This window comes from Hetaerina americana, unplaced genomic scaffold, assembly GCF_022747635.1.
Source record: "Hetaerina americana unplaced genomic scaffold, ioHetAmer1.1.p SCAF_10, whole genome shotgun sequence".
Lineage (NCBI taxonomy): Eukaryota > Metazoa > Arthropoda > Insecta > Odonata > Calopterygidae > Hetaerina > Hetaerina americana.
This window is the reverse complement of record NW_027286070.1, coordinates 43,261,930-43,283,821: the sequence shown is the minus strand read 5'-3', so window position 1 is coordinate 43,283,821 and position 21,892 is coordinate 43,261,930. Positions and strand designations below refer to the sequence as shown.

General features: G+C 39.8%; 2 protein-coding genes across 4 annotated transcripts in view; one reads left to right on the top strand and one right to left on the bottom strand.

Moving 5' to 3' along the window:
• The window catches only part of Dtd (D-aminoacyl-tRNA deacylase), an 11,134-nt gene extending 9,799 nt beyond the window's left edge, over positions 1-1,335 (top strand). Inside the window, exon 4 of the mRNA XM_071598576.1 lies at positions 1,139-1,335. Within this exon, the coding sequence (XP_071454677.1) occupies positions 1,139-1,284 (146 nt within the window). The 3' untranslated portion in view covers positions 1,285-1,335. The remainder of the gene's footprint in view (positions 1-1,138) is intronic.
• On the bottom strand, positions 1,333-21,892 carry LOC139700079 (uncharacterized). 3 transcript variants are annotated; one of them, XM_071598572.1, is made up of 6 exons: positions 20,892-21,892; positions 10,788-10,871; positions 8,527-8,604; positions 6,724-7,299; positions 5,267-5,368; positions 1,333-3,578 (listed from the first exon to the last, which is right to left on the bottom strand). In XM_071598572.1, exons 1-6 carry the CDS (start codon positions 21,765-21,767, stop codon positions 3,525-3,527), a joined length of 1,770 nt encoding a protein of 589 aa, XP_071454673.1. In that variant the 5' UTR covers positions 21,768-21,892; the 3' UTR covers positions 1,333-3,524. The 3 variants fall into 3 exon arrangements, with proteins under 3 accessions (XP_071454673.1, XP_071454675.1, XP_071454676.1); XM_071598574.1 differs by having other exon boundaries at positions 6,724-7,293; XM_071598575.1 differs by lacking the exon at positions 5,267-5,368.

Sequence of the window (21,892 nt, the reverse complement as noted above, 5' to 3'; positions counted from 1 at the left end):
AATCAGTTCATTAGCCACTGCACCATCCCAATCCCTTTCAATGCTCATTCCTGGTCTATTACACAAACCTGCTCTTAATTCTTTTTTGAAAACATTTATGCTACAGGAAGTCGAACTCCCATACTAATAACCATTTTGTATTAGAAAATCCTCAGTTTTATGCAGCATGCTTGAAACTTCTTTTAGGTTTAGTTGTACAAATTATATCTGCCACTATCTTGCACTTTTTACACAATTTTTTCTACTAGCATCTTGATACTGAACACCTTTTATATGATATAATCAGAATTGGGTAGCATTTAAGAGATTTTATTGATAGTATTCCAACCAAAGTATCAAATATTTTTAATTTTTCAAGGAGCCGATAATATGTTTTGCAAAATACAAGAAGATATGGTATAAGGAGAATTTTTATGTAGTATTAAAGTATTATTAGAATCATCTACAAGCATATCCAGCCCCTGCCTGATATTATGGTCAAACGATTCTGCTGATCCGTACTCATACAAAGTGTATTAAAATGAAGAATCACGCACATTAGCGTTGAAGGCATTGCAGAGACTAGTACAGCAGTATCTCATAATGAATAATCACACTTAACAAAAAATAGTACTGTCATAATGGATGCCTTTTGATCATACTAAAATAAATGGTAACTCATTGTGTATTATTCGATGTTCCCAGGCTTGCCAGGTTTTAATGTTTATTAGGCCCAATGTTTTCAGGCTTTCAGGTATAACAGATCGACATGAAAGACTTTGTATTTGAGGATGATGCCAATGCATTGAAACTAGTCTTACCTAATAAAATTGATAAAAAGATACATCGTTTTTTTAAATTCAGTCATTGTGTACTTTTATTTATGAGGGAGTATGTAAGACTATTGATTGAGATGATTGTGTGGCCTTCATTTTAGTGGATGTGATTGTATGTCCAAACTGATGATGTACAAGTGTTTATTTTTTCATGATAAGAGACAAGTACCACTTACGTCATTATCTTAGTTTTAAACTATATTTAACTAGAAAATTATCACATAATCAAATTTAAATCAATAAGCTTTTACCAAATATTTCCCAAAATGGAAAATAAGACTTATCTTAGCATATTTACTTTAACTAAAGCACATTTTTTTCAGATGGAAAATTTGGAGAATATATGCAGGTTAGCATAGTCAATGATGGGCCTGTTACTCTTCACTTAGAATCTCCCTCAACATCCAAAGACAAGGATTCATCTCAAAATTTAGATGATGGTGAACAAGTGGCAGGGAAGATTGAATAACTTAAAAAGGAAACTGTATAAATATATTGCAATAAAAATATCACTAAATATTTCAAATCATTTTTAAGTTTTAATCTATTTATCATACATGTGAAAATATTCCTAGAGTATAAAACATACAAAAGGAAGTCATTATTAACAAAAGTTTTTTTTATTTCCTATTGGTTTAATTTTTGCACAATACAGAAGATCGTATGGTTTTCTTCAAGCACCACTAAATTTGCTACATATTAAAAGCAATTTAATGTGAACAGTTTGGATGGAGCGATGGAGCAACAGAGCACAGTCATAGCATGTCTACAAAGCAACAAGGCAGCCACCGATTGCAGCTGTTCAAAATCTATCAGAATTTTATATCATTATTGGCCAATGGCTTAACCATGAAAGTCAGATTAATTTTGGCTGTCATGGCTAAATGAGTAGCATGAAAATTACAGTACAAAAAGATCAGACTTACATTTAAATAATCACAGCAACTGTCCAATCATGTAACACCCTCTAAATAGACACATTCATACGTTACAGTTATTTGAGTAAGGGTGGGCAATAAAAGGGTTATGGTCATTGATGATTCTAGATCAACTGTTGGCTTAGTCCTTTCTCATCTGTACATTTCACAGGGGTGGCAGACACACAAAGACTAATTGAAAATTATGAAAAAACATTTTTTTAGGCTTTACCATACAGGGTAGGTATCTTTTTAAAACTGGCCTGATTGGACATGGTACAATAAAAACATGGGTTAACTGATGGAAGCCAGAAATTGGGTGACTATTTACCACCAGTTAAGCATTGAGGCAGGGAAGGGATTGGCGATTTCCTTCAATTTCATTCATTTAGATAACAACACTTTTTCCAGGGTTATCACAAATATCCATGAAAAGTCAATGTTCCAAAAAAGGTAAATATCAATTGGAAATCTCCTTTTACCTCTAAAAAATGGCCACCGCTGTCAAGGTACAACTAACAACATTTCATTTTATGTTCTAGGTATTATTTTCGTTGTGCTCATGTACAAGGAAAAATTTACAAAAATTTCTTACTTCACTGAGTTGTTCCTCACAATTGACATTCACTCTCTGAGTGTGTGCACTTGACAACAACTGACAAATCGTTGTCTTACTAGCTGCCACATCATCACGGTGCACACCACAGAGTATGAGAGAGAGGTGAGCAACAAAGAGTGCAAATGGAACTATGCACACAATATACACTTTGAAACCTGGTCAAAGAGGAAAAAAGTTCATTACTGAGGACACTTGTATATGTAAAAATGTATTTTAAATTCCAATATATATATACAATTCCAAGTTATGTTAGTGTGTATATATTGGAATTACCTTCATATATGTATATATATATGAGCACATTTCAAAATGTTGAAAAAACTTAAAGCTTACAAACTCATCCAACAATACAAATATTAAATATAGTACAAGAATATTTTAAGAAAATATTTGTGAAAAATTGTCGAAAAAATTATCCAAAAGTTCCACATTGTTGACTAAAAACTCAGTCCTATATAGAAATCCATAGAAAACCCATTTCCCAAGTACTAGAAGCACTTCCTATCATACTCCCTCCTAATTTACAAAAATTTCATATTTTCACAAACAAAGGGTCACCAATTGAATTATAAATTTCTGAAGTGTTACAATACAAGTTAAATTGGCACTGTAACTTAACACACGGTAACCATTTGTCAGTGATGTTATCATCAAAACTCTGTAAAAAAAAAACAATGGAAACTTGAAAAGTATTTCTATCTGTGCAATGCATGAGTTGAAAATACTCATGTATTTTTTTTGAAGTAATGGGCGTCATTCAGGATTCAATTTTTTCATTTTATTCAATCCAGCATTTATGCTCCCTCACTTGACACTTCCTACAACGTCCATCATTAGATATTTCTGATGAGAAATATCTCTCTCTCTCTCTCTCTCTCTCTCTCCTTCCATGATTTCTCATGATCTCTTAAAATCACCATCACCAACTCCAAGCAATCAGGCAAAGGCACAACAAGCGCACCTCCTCCTCATCCTGTTTTCTCGACAGAAACACTTGCTTCCCGTGCCCCAAACTATATCCCTAATCTCACACCTTTCCTCCTTTCTTTAAACTCAACCTTCATTTTTATAGTTCGCACGAGGCTACTCTGGAATGGTCCTTCCTTAGATTCTATGGCCGACATAGCGCTAACAAAGGGCCAATCAAACATATCTATGCACTTAGTTTAAAACTTATTCCTCTCCCTGTATCTCTGGAGATGGTTCTGCCTTTGTTTCTTCGATTACCTGAAAGAAATAAAGTTAATATTGAGTCACCATATTTGATTTGCCTCACTATAGGTAGTACATACCTACTAACAATTCAACAGCCTATAATATTTAGTTCCTAAGCATGCAGAATACTCTCAAATATATTCATCCCTTCGCACTTCATGTTTAATACAGCAGTTTGGGGAATATAAAATATTTTAAAACCATAAACACAAGGACTTATAGCTGCTTTAAACGTGTTCACCATGGGATGTCTTTACAGACTGATAATTTTTCTTGCTTCTTTTCCCCTAAGAACATAAAATAGTGATCAATGGTATGCATAAACACAAAAACCAATACACATTGAAATGGGATGAATAGCTTCAAACTTTTGTTAGAACATTCTTGCAAATATTTACAACACGCAAAGCATAAAGAGTGCTAGAGAGCTTGTGTGTGCAACAGTAAATGGGATCCACCCCAGTGAGCCACTTCAGAGTGTTCAAGCATTTAATTCAAGCTTATAGCCTTCCAGTCTGGAGAGGAGACTTGCTTGTCACATGATAACCATGTACATCCCCCCGACATATGCCAGTTTCAAGCGCCATTCAGAATGCTGGACTTAGGCTCCTGGTTTACATGTTCTGCACAATCATGTCCACACATCCCCCACGGGGACTTTCAAAAAAGTTAACGCTAAAAAGAATTATGCGAGGACCCGTAAAAAAAGAAAATAAATTCAGATGAAAATTCACACTGATTCTCGTGTGCTACACGTACCTCACACAAAGTCAATGCCAGCCAAAAGAGAGCTAAGGTGGAGAGCTAGAAATATTTCTAACAAATCTCATGTGGAAGTTGAAAAATTTTTAAATAGTAATTGCAACAAACTTCACTATTTTAAGCATCCAGCATTAAATTCATGTAAGCCTCTGATTGCAACAGATTGGATTGCCAATGTGCACATCTGGTTGGCGATGAACACTGTTGATTTTCCTAAATTTCAGCAGTGTATTCATGAATAAATTTACATTAATAACGATTGATTATGTGCATCATTTTTGAAAATCCCTCCCACTTATTTCAATAAATAATAATTTCAATAGTAGCAATCATCACAAAAATTGCATTCTTTGAATGGTGGGTACCCAGTTGTGGCTGGGATGCTATAATGTTTCGAAGTTTTTAATTTTGGGAAAAAGTATTTTTTTAATTTTCTGAGCATTTTCCGCTTCAAAAAGAGTTGAATAATGAGGATTTGAAGGTTCAGGGCAGAATTTTAATTTTTCAATCGATTTCCATCACAAATTTACCGCTTTGGGCATACCTCCTTTTGAAACATCTAATTTTTCTATATTCTACAGTTAATGTTGAGATGAAAACTCAAATCTTATACCAGAACAACTGTTTAACAATCAAACTCTGACATTTCATTACTTGCTTAGCATTTGCATCAAATTTTCAAGGACTCGTTCACTAAACAATGTTTTGGATAAATCTCAAGTGTCCAACATGACATGCGGAATAGAAGTGAGGCTGGATAATATAACAGATACCTCCAAAAGAAAGTGTGCACATTTTGGGCAGTGAAGGAGTGGTGCCATCCTCTAAAAGACTAAGTCATCAAAATAAATTTTGTGAAAGCAATCAACCTAGGCATTGAAGAGAGTTAAAATCCAGTTCCTTCCTGCAAAATGGTTCATTGGGAAAATAAAACTCACTTTTGAGCATTCTTCAATCTTGGATACTGTTTCTGACACTTCCCGTACCTCAATTACTTCTGGTTCAGAAGTTTCGATGTTGTTCTCTACAGCCTCAATTTTCTAAAAAGAATTGGTTAATTGTTAATTTTAAAAAAAAAGGAAAAAAAATGGGTTAGAAATTAAAGAATACAAAGGATAAGAAAAAACTAAATGCTTAGCTTCATCCAAATTAAATTAAAAAATTAATCATAATCATGTTATTAAAAAGATATTTAAAAAACCACCATAATAAAAAAGGCAATTTTCAGGCTATCAGCATTTTAAGTTTTTTTTAAATTTAATGAAAATTCTCAAAATTTTAACAAAGGGAATTGTTTGTGAGTGAAATTAAAGAAGTCATTCCAGGGATAAGCATTAGGTTTAAGCATATAAAGCTTTGCAAGCTGAAACAATAAGAATTATTCAAAATCATATAGATAAATTTAGGGAAAAAACCTCATTTTAACCTGCACACAAAAATGGCATTTAAAAATCCAAATCGCTCCTGAAAAAACCCTATTGCTATATTGTGCACATCCTATTAGATAAAATATATTCACACCTTCTGTCGTATCTACGGTATGATATGAAATATCCAGAGAGGGGTCAGTTATTTCTTTGGTTTCTGGTATCACCAGTATTGACATCTCCAACACTTTTACAATTCCAACCAGAACCAAAACGTTTTACAAAATTATTATTTGCATCAGCAATAATTAAGGTGGCTTCCACACACTAAATAAATATAATTGTAACATTTCCCACTGATTATCAAATATCTCATGAAACATGACATCACATCATTATGCTCTGTTGTGCTGAATTACAAACTTCTCATCGTGACACAAAACTTAAATCTATTATGGAGATATATGGTCCACAACCATTCATAATATGCTGAAGCACATGAGAGTTAAAGTTCTATCGAATAGTTATGATTAGAAGATAAATCATAATAATGCTCCTGGGTGAGACAACTTTCTCAGTGATTTCTTAGAAGAAATACATAGAAGCCATTTGGAATATCCTCAAGTATGAAGGCTTTAACATTAATAATAATTTGAAAACTTATGAACGATGTCTCTACATTCGAATTTGACGTAGAAGGATCAAAAAACCAAACAACTTATTTCTTACAGTTTAACAAGATAGAAAAAACTGAAGACTATCCCTCCCAAATTTATTTTTGCATATGAAATATCCTGAAATAATGGCAATGAATCTCAAAAATATCAGCAAATTTCCATCTTTTTAACTCATATCACATGAAAATGGTTGAAAATTAAATTATTTTTAAAATTAGTCAGTCTGAAATGAATCTAGCACACAAGCAGTCAACAATTAATTAATACAGCAAGATTCTCATGTTACTGATGTACTATATGGTCCCGTTGATGAAATCAAGACCACTGCACAACCTCCAAAAGGGCAATTACCTGCGTCTCAATTGCTGGTTCCTCCATTGGCGGTGCAGGACTTGGCGGAAGGACATTGACTGAGGGTGGTGCAGCAAGTGTCTCACTCTCCTCTACCTTTGGGGCCTCTTGCTCCTCCACTGGGGCCACAGCCTCCACCACAGGAGGCTCCTCGACTTGCTGGGGTTTCTCGGTCTCTGCCACAGGTTCCGGTATGGCAACAGGGGCCACTACTGCCTCCACCACTGGAGCCACTGCCGCCGGCTCCTCTACAGCAGCAGGGGCTGCTGCGGCAGCAGCTGGCACCTCCTCTGGTGCAGCAACGGGTACCTCCACAACGGTAGGTGGTGGTTCAGGGGTGGCTACTGTCACGGCGGGTGCTTCAACAGCCACTTCAGCCTGCTTCTCCTCTGGTGCCTTCTCCTCAACCACAGCTGCCTCAGGCTGTTGTTCCACAGGAGGTGGAGTTGTCGGCAGGGGTGGGGGCACCTCACTCTCCTCTTCCTTCTCGGTGGGAGAGGCAACGGCAGTGGATGGTGTCGCAGCTTCTGCACTACTTGGTGCCTCTGCCTGTGATGAGTTCTCAGTTTTCTGTTCCTTAAACAGAACCAGAGGTCCGTTATGAATCCTGCACATAGACCTTCAAAACTCTGAATATGCGATTGATGTTACCCCTGACATTTTGGATCAACTAATATAAAGTGTCATCATTACACTTCCTATTTTGAGAAAAGCAATGATTCAGTACCACTTTCACAATACAATAATGAACTAAGTAAACACCCCAATAAGAAAGAGGTTTCAACAGCAATTTACCAAGAGCGTCACCCCAATCATACAATATTATCAGGATATAGATTCAGCAAGCACATTGCAAATGCTTTTTTTCTCTAACAAAGATTAATAGAAAGGGTAATTCTAATCTTTCAATGGGGAAATTAAAAAAGATGAAAATCAAAGACCAATATCCACCGAACTCCCTGTTTAGTAAAATTCTTCAATTCAGTCGATGCTTTAGAGAAAAAGTGATATATGGCCAGGCAATGTTGCTGATATTCTAAATTTAAGGGTAGGACATACCATATCTAAACAATCTTCTTGGAGTTTTTGAAAGCTTTTGGTCAAGTCTAGAATATCACAGTGCTTAAATGTATAAATTCCAAGAATATGAATTAGTGAAGCAATAATAGATTAATTATACTCATGGTTACTACACATTAATTTCCTAGTTATCTCAAATGTCAAATGCAGTGTTTTTATATCAGCGAGGGGTTAATTTTTTATCAAGCACAGACAGAAGAATCTACTTGATATGCTGCTGTTGCAGAACAAGATGAATATCCTTGGCAAGGACATGTTTGTGGTTTGTTCACTTCAACGATCCCTTTGCCATGCCTCATAAAATGTAAAATATCAGGAGCATTTTATTGCAGATGGAAAAAAAGGATGGCAAATGACTTTTTCTTAAGTTCATATCTTAGCCCCTGAACACCAATCACACTGTAGGTGCATTTTCTTAGCAAAAATAAGATTAAAATTTTTGCATAAAGTTTGGAAATGATTCATGGATGTTTCCATGAGAACATGGATATGCCAGGAAGAGTCTTGGTACTTTTCACAGTACACACTTAATCATCCCTCATTAATGGCAAATTCTAACGCAGTAATTAGAATATTATTCCTTCAAAAGTAACTTTATGCAAAGAGTTTGATGGTAAACGACCTTCCTGACCTTTTATGAAATGCAATCATCTACCGCATCTGTTTTGTAAATGATTCCACAAAAATGGGTGCAACTTCTTCAAAATGGAATTAATTCCTTACCTCCTTGCTATCTGGAGTGGTTGCATCCTCAGGCTTAGTTTCTTCGGCTTCTGCTTTAGGGGCTGCTTCTGCAGGCTTCTAAAATATGTCAAAAAGATATACTTTACACACCCGCAACTTCATGGAACTTCCACTTAATTCTGTGAAAAATTACACTCCATTTAATATGGATGTCAAAAAGAGTAAACTTTATCATTCAAATGGATCACACAACAAGTCATTTTAGCCACAAAATTCAAATTGGTGGATTACCTTCAAAGAACTGCAGTTGGCATTTTTACTCTATTTTTTTGGCCACTTCTATTTTATTGAGTGTCACCCCTAAACACAAACCTAAATGCATTTATTTTCAGATGAAGAAATTGAATCTAAAAAATTATACCATATTGAACAGTTCTTATGCTGGACAGCTCAGAATTCAGATGCCCAAGATGTGCTTGGCTTGTATGTATACTGCCATTTTTCAAGCAAGGACAGTTTTATGTACCATGTTAATTAAGTTCCAGTTACCATACAATAAGAGTCCTTAGCAATATTTATAGGAAGGAATATATCAGTGACGACAGAAACTAAGAAAAGAAAATTAAATAGATCTTCACAAACCATTTAGTCACTGTTGCCAGGTCAAACTACAGCATTACTTGGTGGTGCATTTTTTTTTAAGTCGTGGCATACCTAAATTATAAATGTATATAACCGTGCTCACTTTATTTCTACTCTTTAAATCTTATTTTCCAATTGATTTGGGGATACCTCAAAATTAACATCCATAAAAAATTAATTTCACTGTCGTAATTCATGGACTACAGAACCAGTACAATGAAGTAGGAACAATTCACTTTCTTAACTATAGCGAACCAATAACTAGGGGAAATTAGAATAACTTATTTTATCATTATTCCACACTCTTTACCAGCTTATTTACTTCAGTAGATCTTAAGAAAATATTTGCAAATGTTATCCACATCAGCATAACTACCTGCAATCCACCACACGGTAGAATTATGGCAGGTGGCATTAGATCAACGGAAATGATTTTTTTAGAAAATTTATTCGTTATCATGTTTTTACATTGTTTTCATACCTGCTGGCATTTTTTGTTCACAACTCATTCAGACTTCATTGCCTACATCGCCTCATTTTTTCAACTGTGCACTTATTCTAAATTTTAAAATGTATTATTGCCAAAGAGTAGGCCATGTTTCATGACAATTATAACTATCTCCTGGAACCTGTAGAAAACTAGGTCCCCTTTCTTTCTTTATGTGATACCATATATGCCCAACTTATTTAAAGAGCAAATATATAAAATCTTTGTTTTTCATATGAGATTATATATTTTAATTTTAGCGTAAATAAGTTTCAATTAATTTACCCATTTTTCTGTTGCAGTTACTACAGTGAGGCCTATAGTTTTAAATCTAACATCGCATAATCAAATTTTGCGCCCATATTATCGCGGATAATTTGTGATAAATTGACCACGTGAAAATTTTTCAACGCCACACCACCAAAATGTGATTTGGGCACACCCACCAAGATCGTGGAGCTGATGTATCCCATTTCACACATTCATTTGAAACAAATGTAGCGTCTTTCATAATGCTGCATTGTGATGTTCCGAGGTAGATAATATTTAAAAATGTATAGTTTTTGCATCGATAACAGTATTCCCTTTTTAGCAACTGAGATGTTTGTAAAATGAAATGCAAAGCTAAAACTTAAAATTAAAACATTTCAATTTTACATTTTATTATATCCAAATGACGTCGTGAGCGTGTGTCCGGACCACTAATGGTGGGCAATAATTATTGTGAAGGGGAAGTAACACATAAGACTTCGCGTTTCCGCATTATTTTGTGGAAACTCAAAAGCCTTCTCTTTCATTATAATGGAATTCCACCAAGTATCGACCTAAACTATCCCTCAAAAATTATCCATTGCCAACAGCTATTTCAAAACCTGTGAAGCGTAAAGAGAAAACCTTTTAAATTCCACGCTGTATTCCGTACGGAGGGAGTTCTTTTTGTTCCATGATATGTTCGTATCTACCAATTTAGAGATTTGATTTCATACGAGGCATACAGGAGGTCGGGGCAAATTGCTGTCCGATTTTAAACGTTCAAATGGAGTAGCTTTCGCCGCCACTCGCATGCTTCGGACACATTGCGCAGCAAGTTTATCTCCCACTTCAGAAGCAACATCTCGGCCAGTTGAGGCCGGGTGGTTCTGAGTACTACGCAAACTCATGGTAGTCTTACCTGTTCAGCCTCTGCAGCTACTGGAGCACCCACTTCAGCCTTCACTTCCCCATCTGCCACGGGCACCTTCTCCTCTGAGGCACCCTGCAAATAAAGAAAACGAATCCATTAAAAAGCAACCTCAAACAAGAATCGATAACCATCACCGATTATCCTTTTATATAAACAATATGTTAATTGAACCTTTCTTTGCAGTAATTTATGCGTCGTATATATTGATTCTGACGACCATTACAATAAACGAAAAGGTATTCTCAAAGTTTTCCCCACGGTGCGTGTTCATGCCCACCAGTACCTCGGCGCATCTCTCTCGGCTGACCAAAACACTGCGGTTTTCCAGTCTCGGCGTTTCCGCAACACAATATTTCGGTAAATATCCGTCCGTTTTTCTTCACGGGCAATTTTCCTCCCCCATCGCTCCCGCGCAAGTTTCACAAATTGAGCTGGCAAGGACCGATACTCAACAAACATTCAAACTGCCGACTTCAAAATTTCCTTTCAATCGGAAAATAATCTGATCTGCCTCAGTAAGCATTTTAATATATCATAAATTTATTTTCAATACGTACTCATGGGTCAAAAATGATATAGAACCCAAAGCTTTTCAAATAAAACCACTCAGCCGACTTATAAACTTAGCCGACAGCCTCTCTCCACTAACGAAAGGAAAAAAATCACGAAGGAGATGTAACCGACGCGCAGTTCACGATCATTCGCCGTGCCAATGCTTCAAACTCAAGCTCAAAATCATTTCGCAGAAAGAAGAACACCTTAAAAAAAACAAAGTCGTTCGAACTTCCAAATTTCGACCAAATCGTCTTTTACTTCATCTTGGGGAAAAACGCATGTTAGCCCGAATTAAATTAATTTCATGAGTAGGCCATACTTAGCAAATTACAGTATGTTCTCGAGCAACAGTCTAAGCTATTCTTTCATGAATAAGCAAAAAAAATCATGGTCTACGTCCTCAATACACGTAGGTCAATTTTTCTTTCTTTAATTAAGAATGATTTATACGGCAGCTTGTTCACCACAATCCACTGCAGAGAAAGAACTTCAATGGCTCTTGTATGGGACAGGAAGTCCAAAACACAATAACAAAATATCCTGCACCCAAGCCGATACCAGGATTAAGTCACAAAAGGGAGTGGCCATTAGAGGGGAAAAGACAGTGCAGCACAATGGTCTACTGGGGGCCGAGGGAAATTACAGCGCCCTTGGAAGAGACGAAGATGGCGGCTGCGATGGGGCTGGGGCAGAAACGGAGCAGGGGGGGAGGAAGAAGCAATTTTCTAATCTCGAAGACGAAAGGGACAATAGGAAACTAAAAACACTTAACCATTCGCTTAGACCTGAAGAGATACATGTGGACCAAAAGCTTTTTCTCGTTAAGGAATTAATTTTCATCCCTCCGTTGCCGCTGCCACCGATTTCTGACGTGAAAATTTCAAAATCAAGAGTATTTTAAGTTCAATGGATTTCGTGAGTGAATATGGCAAACAGACAAGCAAAAGGGACTTTCAGGATGAAATATTTCCACGTTCGTCATTATGTTTGCAGACAATGCCAATCCAAATAGGATTGTAGTCAATGGTTACAAATAATTTCAAATCTCAATAGCGATTAACTATACCCGAACACAGCATATCACTGCAAAAGCTGTACATCGGAGCATCGCAAGGACTTCGCCGGACGCTATTATATTTCGAATAGGAATATCATAATAAGGGCCATGATAATAGTTGGGAGACTGATGCGGAAAATAAAATTCCTTTATGTACATTAGTACCTGAATATGGCTCATACATTATGCATGTAGGTTATTATAGAGACAGTCCACGAAGCATGAAATCGTATGCGAATCCAAGATATTTAACATTAGGGCAAAATAAGATTGTAACGTTTACTCGATGTTTCACGATGTTCACACAAAATATTTCGATGGACTTCACAGCTCTTTAAGTCACTTTATCATCCCTTTTTTATGAACTGTGACTATCATATTTCAGCTATTGTAAAATTTAAAAAATGAGCTCATATATTTTAAAGTTTACAACTTAGGAGCTGTGAGAGCAACAAAAGATTTATTTACGACTTTATTGTTACTCATATAATGAGAAGCACATGGGATAATAAATTTTAAAAAGACTTGACACTAAGTAGAGGTGGTTGGACGAGATTTTTTGGCGCGAACTCGAGTCAAGGCGACGGGTACACCAGGGCAGAGCCCAGCGTTGACTCTCCACATTATCGTGCTAGGAATGTACCATTGCTAAACTGTGAATTCAAGTACGCAAAAATTTAAAATTTATCGACGACATTGGCGAACTACTAAGATGAATATCAACAATCATAGTTATTTGCTATAATTTAGAGAATGACGGGCGAGAGAACTGACACAATGCCATAAGATACAAATTTGACTAAAAGGCCTACTAGGAGTCTCGCGATATCAATTGCCGTTCAACTGTTTCAATCATCACTTACAGGTACGAAAATACAGACGCTCACATGCAGCGTTCAATGATACATTAGATACGGTAATAATAATAGACAATTTAGATCCGATGCTCATGTAGTTTAAATTTGCCATTCGCACATTTCGGCAAATTATGAATTATATGCAAATTTATTTCCTTTCAGTCCGACTTATTTTATAAATGTACAGCAAGACAAAAAAAATAAAGTTTAACTAACTAAGCCTGGTTTAGTCGAGTCGCTCTTGTCCTACAAGTCATTTTTCCCACAGGAGTCATAATTTAGAATAGGGAGTAAAATAGCATAACTATTTTTGAGGCAATAAACTTTTACTAATGCAAAAATGGAAAACTCATGACTTCCAACATCACAATTATGTGCTTACAATGATCACTGGTGTGGCAGTGAATTTAATGCACCTTATCTCTCTTTTCTAGAGGATGTCCTTTCTTAAGATCGGCTTCATGACCCAACTATTGGCCAAATTTGAATAAGAGTTGAAATAAGCACGATATACACTCGGTGTGCACCTAGTCTTTAGGGATATATCCTACAGCTATTTCAGCATGAAAAACAGTGGATTTTTCAGGACGCATTAGTTTCAATTTAGTTTCGTGTCAAGATGAAAGCCAAGTAGATTTCTTCATCATACTTTAGCATTGGTATGACGCAGTTATCCAAGCCAGGCATGGAGCCCTATAACACACTGCCTTGGTTCAAGAAACAGGAACATTTCAATTGATTGGTGCCCGTTGCTAACAACCAAATATCCACGATTGGATTATTTCTTGTTTTGATCGATTAATTACATAGTTGCATCGCTACTGGATAAACGGCGTGTCGTAAAAATAGTATGAACCAAATTAGAGTATGATATTGATCTTCACATAAACTTTTACTTCATGTCATACGAGAATATAAAAAATATTTTAAATTACACAGGAAAAATTTTATTCTTTTTTTAATTTGTCATAAAATCTATCAGATTTATTTCTTTAAAAAATTACGAGGAAGAATTGGCTTTAGGTTTAACATGCATATTTCTTTTGACCCAACACAGGGCTAATTGATAAGCGTTATCATGACTTTCTTTATTGGTCTCTCATATGCCAACCGTTCTTTCAGATGGGTGCCCTGTTAACAAAAAGAACACTGCAAACAATACAACCTATCATGTCTAATGAGCATGAATACAAAGATATTATGATAGCCAATATTCATCTTTGAAATCGGAAAAAAATGTTTTCGTGCACATATCGATATATCCAAACAAGCAGTTCATGGAGTGCGTTACCCCCTGATTCCTCGTCATTCCCAAAGCATCAAGGGAATAGGTCCATCCGAGGCCCGAGGCATTTGTCGCGTTTTCCCTAGAAATCTTTGCCTCGAGTGCTTTAGCCTCTTCTGGCAAAGACGGAAGCTCTCACCTCGGATACATTTTCAACAAGAACAAAGGTGATCACACTGCTGGTGAGGTGTTCGAGCTCGTCCAATGTGTTAAATTTCGCACGCACATGTAAACGGCTCGACTAAATAAACCTCTCCGTGGGAAAAAAACCTTTACTTGCTCTTAGCTTTATATCTAGTACAATTGGGCATCACTGTTTACTAATTCACAGAATGAAACGACTTAAGCGATGCACCACAGCAAAAAAAATATTACGGAACGAATAATAAAATAAGTAAATCAGATGCGAATACGGTTTCCCGGTCCGGTTTCGGTCAATTCCTATCGAACGCACCGATCCTCTCCGCTCTATCGACAAACAACTCGTGACAGGACTCGCGTTGAAATCATGGCGATTTATTTCAACTTTTATTTCCTTATTCAAGACCTATGCGCGGAATTAAAAAATCCCCTTGATTGCTCATGAGATATTTTTCCAATAAAAAAATATTAGAAATAAAATTTAGCGCTTTACCAAAAAGTAATCGCGTATTATTTTTTTATCACAAATTTGAAAATTGAACAGAGTAATTTTCACGGGTCTCAAGAAGGAAATGTAGGATAACAATATCAGAAATCCATTGTTTCGCAGTATTATTTAAAGCATTTTTTAAAAATTAATAAGGCCCACCTAAATTGGGGTGGGCATTCGATATAAACTAGCCCCGTTTTTTTACAACCTTATTACCTGCCAGGATTCAAAATCTGGTCATTTCGACGGTAGGTGCCACCAGTTAAAACAAAAGTGACATTGACATACGTCAGAAATCCCAACCATCATTCTAAATTATATTTGGAAATAATATTGTGGCTTATTCGATAAAAATATAACGCGGCTTAATACTTCTTTCGCATTGCAATGAGCGTCCTCGGGACCCACGCGAAGACGCTCGCTGCATCCCAGAGAGATACGTGGGCATGTTTAGAGAAAATTCGCCGCCAGCAGATAGCCTCGAAAGCTGTTTAGCCATCATTAGTTGCGGAAGGCTTGATTTCGGGATTCCTCGGAGTTGGCATCTCGCGATAGCGGAGTCACACCTGCCCAGCTGCGGTCCAACAAAGCAGGTGAAACGACGTCATCAGCAGACGTGAACTCGTAGGAATCCCGAAATCAAAACTTTCCAGACCGGAACACCACGATAACCTTCACACGAATGTATACGAGGCTTAGGTTTTTATTATCTTTGATTTAAATATGAGTTTAACCCATAAAATAAATGGCAAGAAGATCAACGATACAAAACATTTCCATCCGGGATCGTATGAAAAAAGGCGTAAAGGCGTTAATGAAATAGGAATGGCGCATCGCTAATTTTCACTCACTCGATTCTCGAGACATGCTGCGAGACTCGAGAGTGGGAGAGGTGGAGTGCGACGACGACCCATAATGGCTGAGGGGCCGGAAAGCACTGAGGACTTGGATGGAATGAGTGCAGTCCTGGGGACTCGGGAGATATTTTTTATGTACCACCTGCCCCATCCATAGTTAAATCAGTCGTCCCTGACACAACACGCCACACCACCAACCTCCGCCGGATTTGTGCGACAGAAGGCACAAATCCACTGGAAAAGAGTCGGCGAAATGAGAACTCCGCCCGGACCAAAATTGGTCACTTTCCCGTGCCCCCGTGACCTACCACCCCACCGACTCTCAAAGTCCCAAATGACGCGAAGGCCGAAGAGTGGGCACCGTACGAAGAACTGACAAGGAAGGAAATGGGACGAATGGAGACGTCCAAGACCAACATAGACGCACGAAATTCGTGACAGGAGATCTCCAAGCGAATTTATCAATCCAAGCGACGAGATGGATGAAGCATGCAAGACCGGAGCGGATGACGCTGAAGAGTAATACTCGTGAATTTGCGATGCTCAGTAGCGAAAATCATAGAGCCAACTTTGAACTGAGTCCAGCGAGCCAAGTATTCGATATTTGTAACGGTTCTTGCGTTGGCGGTGCGTGAGGAGGAAGATGAAGATATTTTGGGAGGATATTTTGGGAGGAAATGAGATGGGGTGGGCGAGAAAAATATTTATGTTTTCTCGTGGTCTTGAGTTAAATCGAATTTTGGCCGACCAAAACTTTGGAGAAATGCCCTCGGTAATGTTCCTACCTGAAAAACAGGAGAGACTGATCGAGGAAAATTTCCGGGGTGGCTAAAATGGCTTCATGATTAAAGAGTTATGAACTGCTGTTTCTTTATTGAGACGGGAGTCGTTTCTCCGGAGTTGTCTCCAATGCGAATTAAGTTCTCGCATAGTACGATTCTATACAGTGGAATTACTTCTTTTTTGACGCAAATGAAACATTTGTCAATTGTCAAATGTACGCGGAAAGTTAAATCGCACTAGGATTTTTACTAGCAATTGCTCAAAACATCGTATTTGTTCCCGAATAATTAGCAAATGAATGATTTTTATCGAAGCGCCCGACAGATGGATTCGGAGAAAGCGGAATACATCCCTGGTTTTCCCTCCACACCCTCACCTCATGTCTCCAGGCGCGAGCTAGCACTTTAAACCCCTAAAACCCTTTCTCCATCCTAGCACCTTTTCTATATTCTCGAACTCTGACGTGCCGGGCACCTTAAGGTTACATGTGTATAAAAATTTAAATGGTTTCCGCTATCCAACCATCAAGAAATTTTTATTTTCCAAGGGAGTACTTTCCGTCATACAAGCCTTTCCATATCCCTAACCTGTTCGTTAGGAAAGATATAAGTCATGCATGAAAAATTATTGTTGGTGGACGTCTGAAATGACAATGAACGGTTGGAAGTCTCACCGTGATATCGGGGACATGGTGATATCGGGGACATGGTGATATCGGCGACATCATGCAGGATCAAGTAAATGTGAACACGTGAAGAATATCGCTCAAGTACACCATCCTGATCACAAATTCTCTTGAAACCGAAAGTTAGTGACAGCGGAGCCTTCCTCAGAAGAACATAAAATTTCCAGGAGAATTAAACCAATATTAAAAAAAAGTGACTAATGTTCCACTAAAATTGTGCACATCGAATTGAAAGCAAACGGTGGGAAGTATCATTCGTCGCAATAGAAATGTATCATTCTTATTGAGCATTACTTAAAATCTCTACGAAGCGCAAGATAATCAAATCATTTCTTGACAACTAGATGGCCGAGGAACAACATATGAAATTCTTCAAAATAACATAAACCAAAATGATCGCGAAATAGAACTGTCGGGACAATATTGAGCACAATGTTTAGGACCGTTTTTTTAATTTGCAGTATGAACCACAATTTGCAATCTCAATTAAGTTTCCCCCATTAAGGGGTAAAGTAGCGCAAGTGAAAAAGAACAGAGCTAGGTGCACATTAGTAAGGATGTTCTGGAACGCATCTCAAAATGACATTCGGGGAAATTTCACGCATAAAACATTTCAATGCTGACTTTTCCACACCACCTGCCAATTTCCCTTAGTTTTCCCATAGTTTTCCACGCTGGCGGACACCGTGAGGCAAATTCGAAATAACCAAATGATCCATATCCAAACCCAGCATTACGAAAAACTGGAGTGACTTCACAGATCCGACGTATTCGATGTCAATCATATGGGAAAAAATTGTTTCTATTTGTCTGAAATGTTAGGATCGCCAGGATCTACCAGGAAAGCACCGCAATAACTGCCGAAACGGAGATGAGAATACAATGAATTACCATTCAACCGTCTTCAATCTCAAGTCTAACACCTCAATTGAATCGACTTTTTAAGGAATGTTCCCCGCGTGTTGCTTGGTGGCGGCGACGACATTACGAAAGAAATGGATGCTTGGAAAGAGGAATTTGTTCATCGAGGGACCCTGCATTTTCTGCGCAGTTGCTCGCGAGGTCTGCCAAGCATAAGGGGGGCAGAATGCGGAGAATGGAGACCCTCCGCAAGCACCCATAAAAATGGAATCTCATTCATTCGCTATTTATAAGAGGCATCCCGCCCGATTCCAGGCACCGCCGCCTCGCGCGAAGGGATTTCACGCATTACTCGCGCCTAGTGACCACCGAGAACCGCCCACCTCCTCGCCAGGCGGCAGGTGCATGTATGCACAGGGCGACACGACCCCTCACCTACTCCCGAATCAAAAGGTTTCCTTCAGAAACACCAAAGATTTTTTTCTTTATCATATTCTCAGCTCCTTTTATTTTGCGATGACTCCACTTCCCCGCAATATTCATCACACTGAGTGAACCCTGGCTACCGAGGAACGACACGAACTACTGAAAATAGAGCGTAGTGGCAACTGATATTTAAATGACGTTTTATTCCAGCTGGTTACTATCAATGCAATCCCGTAGCTGACGACTTAAACAGAATACTTAGTTCACCCACCCTAAAATCCAGTACTTTACTGCCGATTGCCGTAGTGATTTTAGATGGATGCCTGCCTGCCAGGTGGAGCGGGAGTGCTGTGTTTCTAGGGTATCTCAAAGAGGGGAAGGAGGGAGTGAATGGGAAGGGAGAAATGTTGAGTACGGACTGAGTGGGTACATACGGACCCGGAGAAGCGGATGATGGGGCGCTCGATGCATGTTTTCGGGTTGGAGACTGCGATGGCAAGGGTGCGGGGAAGAAGGGAGGGTGGCATAGCATGGCACCGGAGAGGGGATGAGCGGGTGGTTGCATTAGGGAGCGAGGGAGGGAGAAACCGAAAGGAGGAGTGATGAGGGGGGAAAGGTTCTGAAGGAGTCGTCGGGCTCTTGGTTTGGTTTCACGAATATCGCATATCTGAGGAGGAGGGAGGTGGTGATGGGTGAGGCTGGGGGGGGGAGGGGGGGTGATCTGCTGGCTTGCAAAAGAAGGTGCGGTTGTGGGAGAGGGCTGTGAAAATACACGCGGCCCGTGGGTGCGAAATGTTATGGCCTCGATTCCAAATTATACGACGCCACCGGGGGTGGTGGGAGGCTCACTCATCACGGGGGTTGAAGCGCACGTCTCTCCGGAATGGCGAAAATAGAAAAGGATTAATGGCGCACAGGGAAAATCCCACGGTCGGCGGCCAAATCGAGTGTTATCATATCCGGTTTCGGAAGGAGGAGTCGGGAGAATGAAAAGGGGAGGGCGGGGGTGGGGCCTAGATGTGGTCCTGGAGACCGGGTGTGAGCTGGGGGGGGCAAGGTAAGGGGGGGGGGGAGATTTAAAGAGGAGGAGAAATAATTCCTGGAGAAACTGCGCAGCTGCTCCAGATTCATGCGATCGTCAAATATTTCAGGGTTGCGTATATTTTTACGTAAAGGATGGGGTGGAGAGAGGGTCCACCGACTAGGTCACGGGCTATTTTTGTTACGTAATTAGGATACGGCTCAGAAAGATTTTGTTCGATGCGCTTCAAAAAACAACGGGGACGTCTAAAACAATACGACACAAATACAGCCCGGGAATCAAAACGGACTCCATCCACAACACCAACACGTCAATCATAACAACGAACACTAGTATTTGGCACATATAGAAGAGACGGATAAAAAATTGATTGAACATCGTTAGTAATTGAAAATTATCATATAAAAAAAATTTATTGGTAATTTTCGGAAATATGTAAGGAAATTAAGGGTTTAAAATACACGACAGCTAAATAGATTAACAGGAGTCTTTACAAAACCAACAAAAATTGGAAATTATCACTCTTTCTACAGTAAAGACTTCTGAAGGTTGGGTTAATGGATCTCGGAACTGCAATTGAAAATATTCTGAATAGGAGTCTGTATAACGAGATGACATTGCACTTCTGAGAAACATATTCTCAAATGAAAAATTTTATGACTGTTACCTCGTCGATAACCGGGGACGAAACCAAGCGACAAGCCAGCAATCTCATATCACACCCATTGGCTGTAAAAATAACCACCCCAGTAGAACGCTCCTTGTTTCTGAAACTCATTTGCTCACACCTGGGACTTGGGAAAGTGACCAGAAAAATTTATTTAGATTCTTTCTCACAGATGTTTGTCAGGGATTTTTATCTGAAAGTTAAATACTGATATACCCACATTTCCATAACCTTCAAAGTCCCACCTCTGACTTCGCGCAGCAATATAGGATTACAATAAAAAATTTTGGAAATCATTTCGCCTCCCAACGACGCTCCCCCATCTCATCTTAAATTGATCAAGGTTTATATCAGGCTATTCGCCGCAGTTCACTCGCTCTACGTACCGCAGGCGCCCCTGTTGTGACGGGAGTATCCGTAACCGGAGCAATCGAGGAAGGAACCGCTGCGGAGGGAGCATCCGGAGCCGAAGCTTCCGGGGTCGGAACCTGCGGAGCCGGAGCCGCCGTGGCGGGAGCCTCTGGGGCAGGGGCCGCTGGGGTGGGTGTCTCCTGGGCGGGAGCCGCCGGAGCGGGTACCTCCGTGGCCGGAGCCTCCGGAGACGGAACCACCGGTGTCAAAGTTTCAGGGACTGAAACCACCGCAACCGGAGCCTCCGCGATCGGAACTAATGGGGTCGCCGCTTCTGGGATCGGAACTGCCGGGGCCGGAGCCTCCGGGGTTGGAACTGACGGAGCTGTCGCTTCTGGGGTCGGAGTGTCAAGGGTCGGAACTGCTGGGGCCGGAGCCTCCGGAGTTGGAGCTGTTGGGGCCGGAGCCTCCGGAGTCGGAGCTGTTGGGGCCGGAGCCTCCGGAGTCGGAGCTTTTGGGGCCGGAGCCTCCGGAGTCGGAGCTGTTGGGGCCGGAGCCTCCGGAGTCGGAATTGTTGGGGCCGGAGCCTCCGGAGTCGGAACTGTTGGGGCCGGAGCCTCCGCAGTAGGAACGGTGGGGGCTGGTGCTTCCGGGGCCGGAGCCTTCGGGGCAGAACCCTCGGTCGTCGACATAGGGAGGGCTTCTCCCACAAGGGACGCCTTCACGTCGGCGTCGCTTGGGGGAGCGGCGGGTGTTGGCGGAGGCGCTTGGTCGCACGGCGCAGTGGCGGCGGGTGGTACGGCCGAGTCCGCCGCGGGCAGAGGAATCGCGACGGCGGGGGGGAACTGCAGCGGCGGCGTTACCCCTACCGCTTCGGAGGATGGCGGCGGCGCAATTACAGCTGCCTCCATTGCCGACCAACCGAAAGAGAATGCGGACGAAGGAGTCTCCTCTGCAAAGGAGTGTCAACCTTTCTGCAGCACGCACAGGGAATCACTCGAGAGATACAGAGGTTGTCTATGGCTTTCACCACACA

Bases quoted from the DNA above. Each gene is read 5' to 3' on its own strand.
- LOC139700079 (XM_071598572.1), bottom strand. From the start codon at position 21,767: ATGGAGGCAGCTGTAATTGCGCCGCCGCCATCCTCCGAAGCGGTAGGG. The intron at 10,872-20,891 runs GTACGTAGAGCG...CTTTATTTGCAG, and splicing joins TCACAACAGGGGCGCCTGCG to GGTGCCTCAGAGGAGAAGGT. The intron at 7,300-8,526 runs GTAAGGAATTAA...GTTCTGTTTAAG, and splicing joins CCACTCCAGATAGCAAGGAG to GAACAGAAAACTGAGAACTC.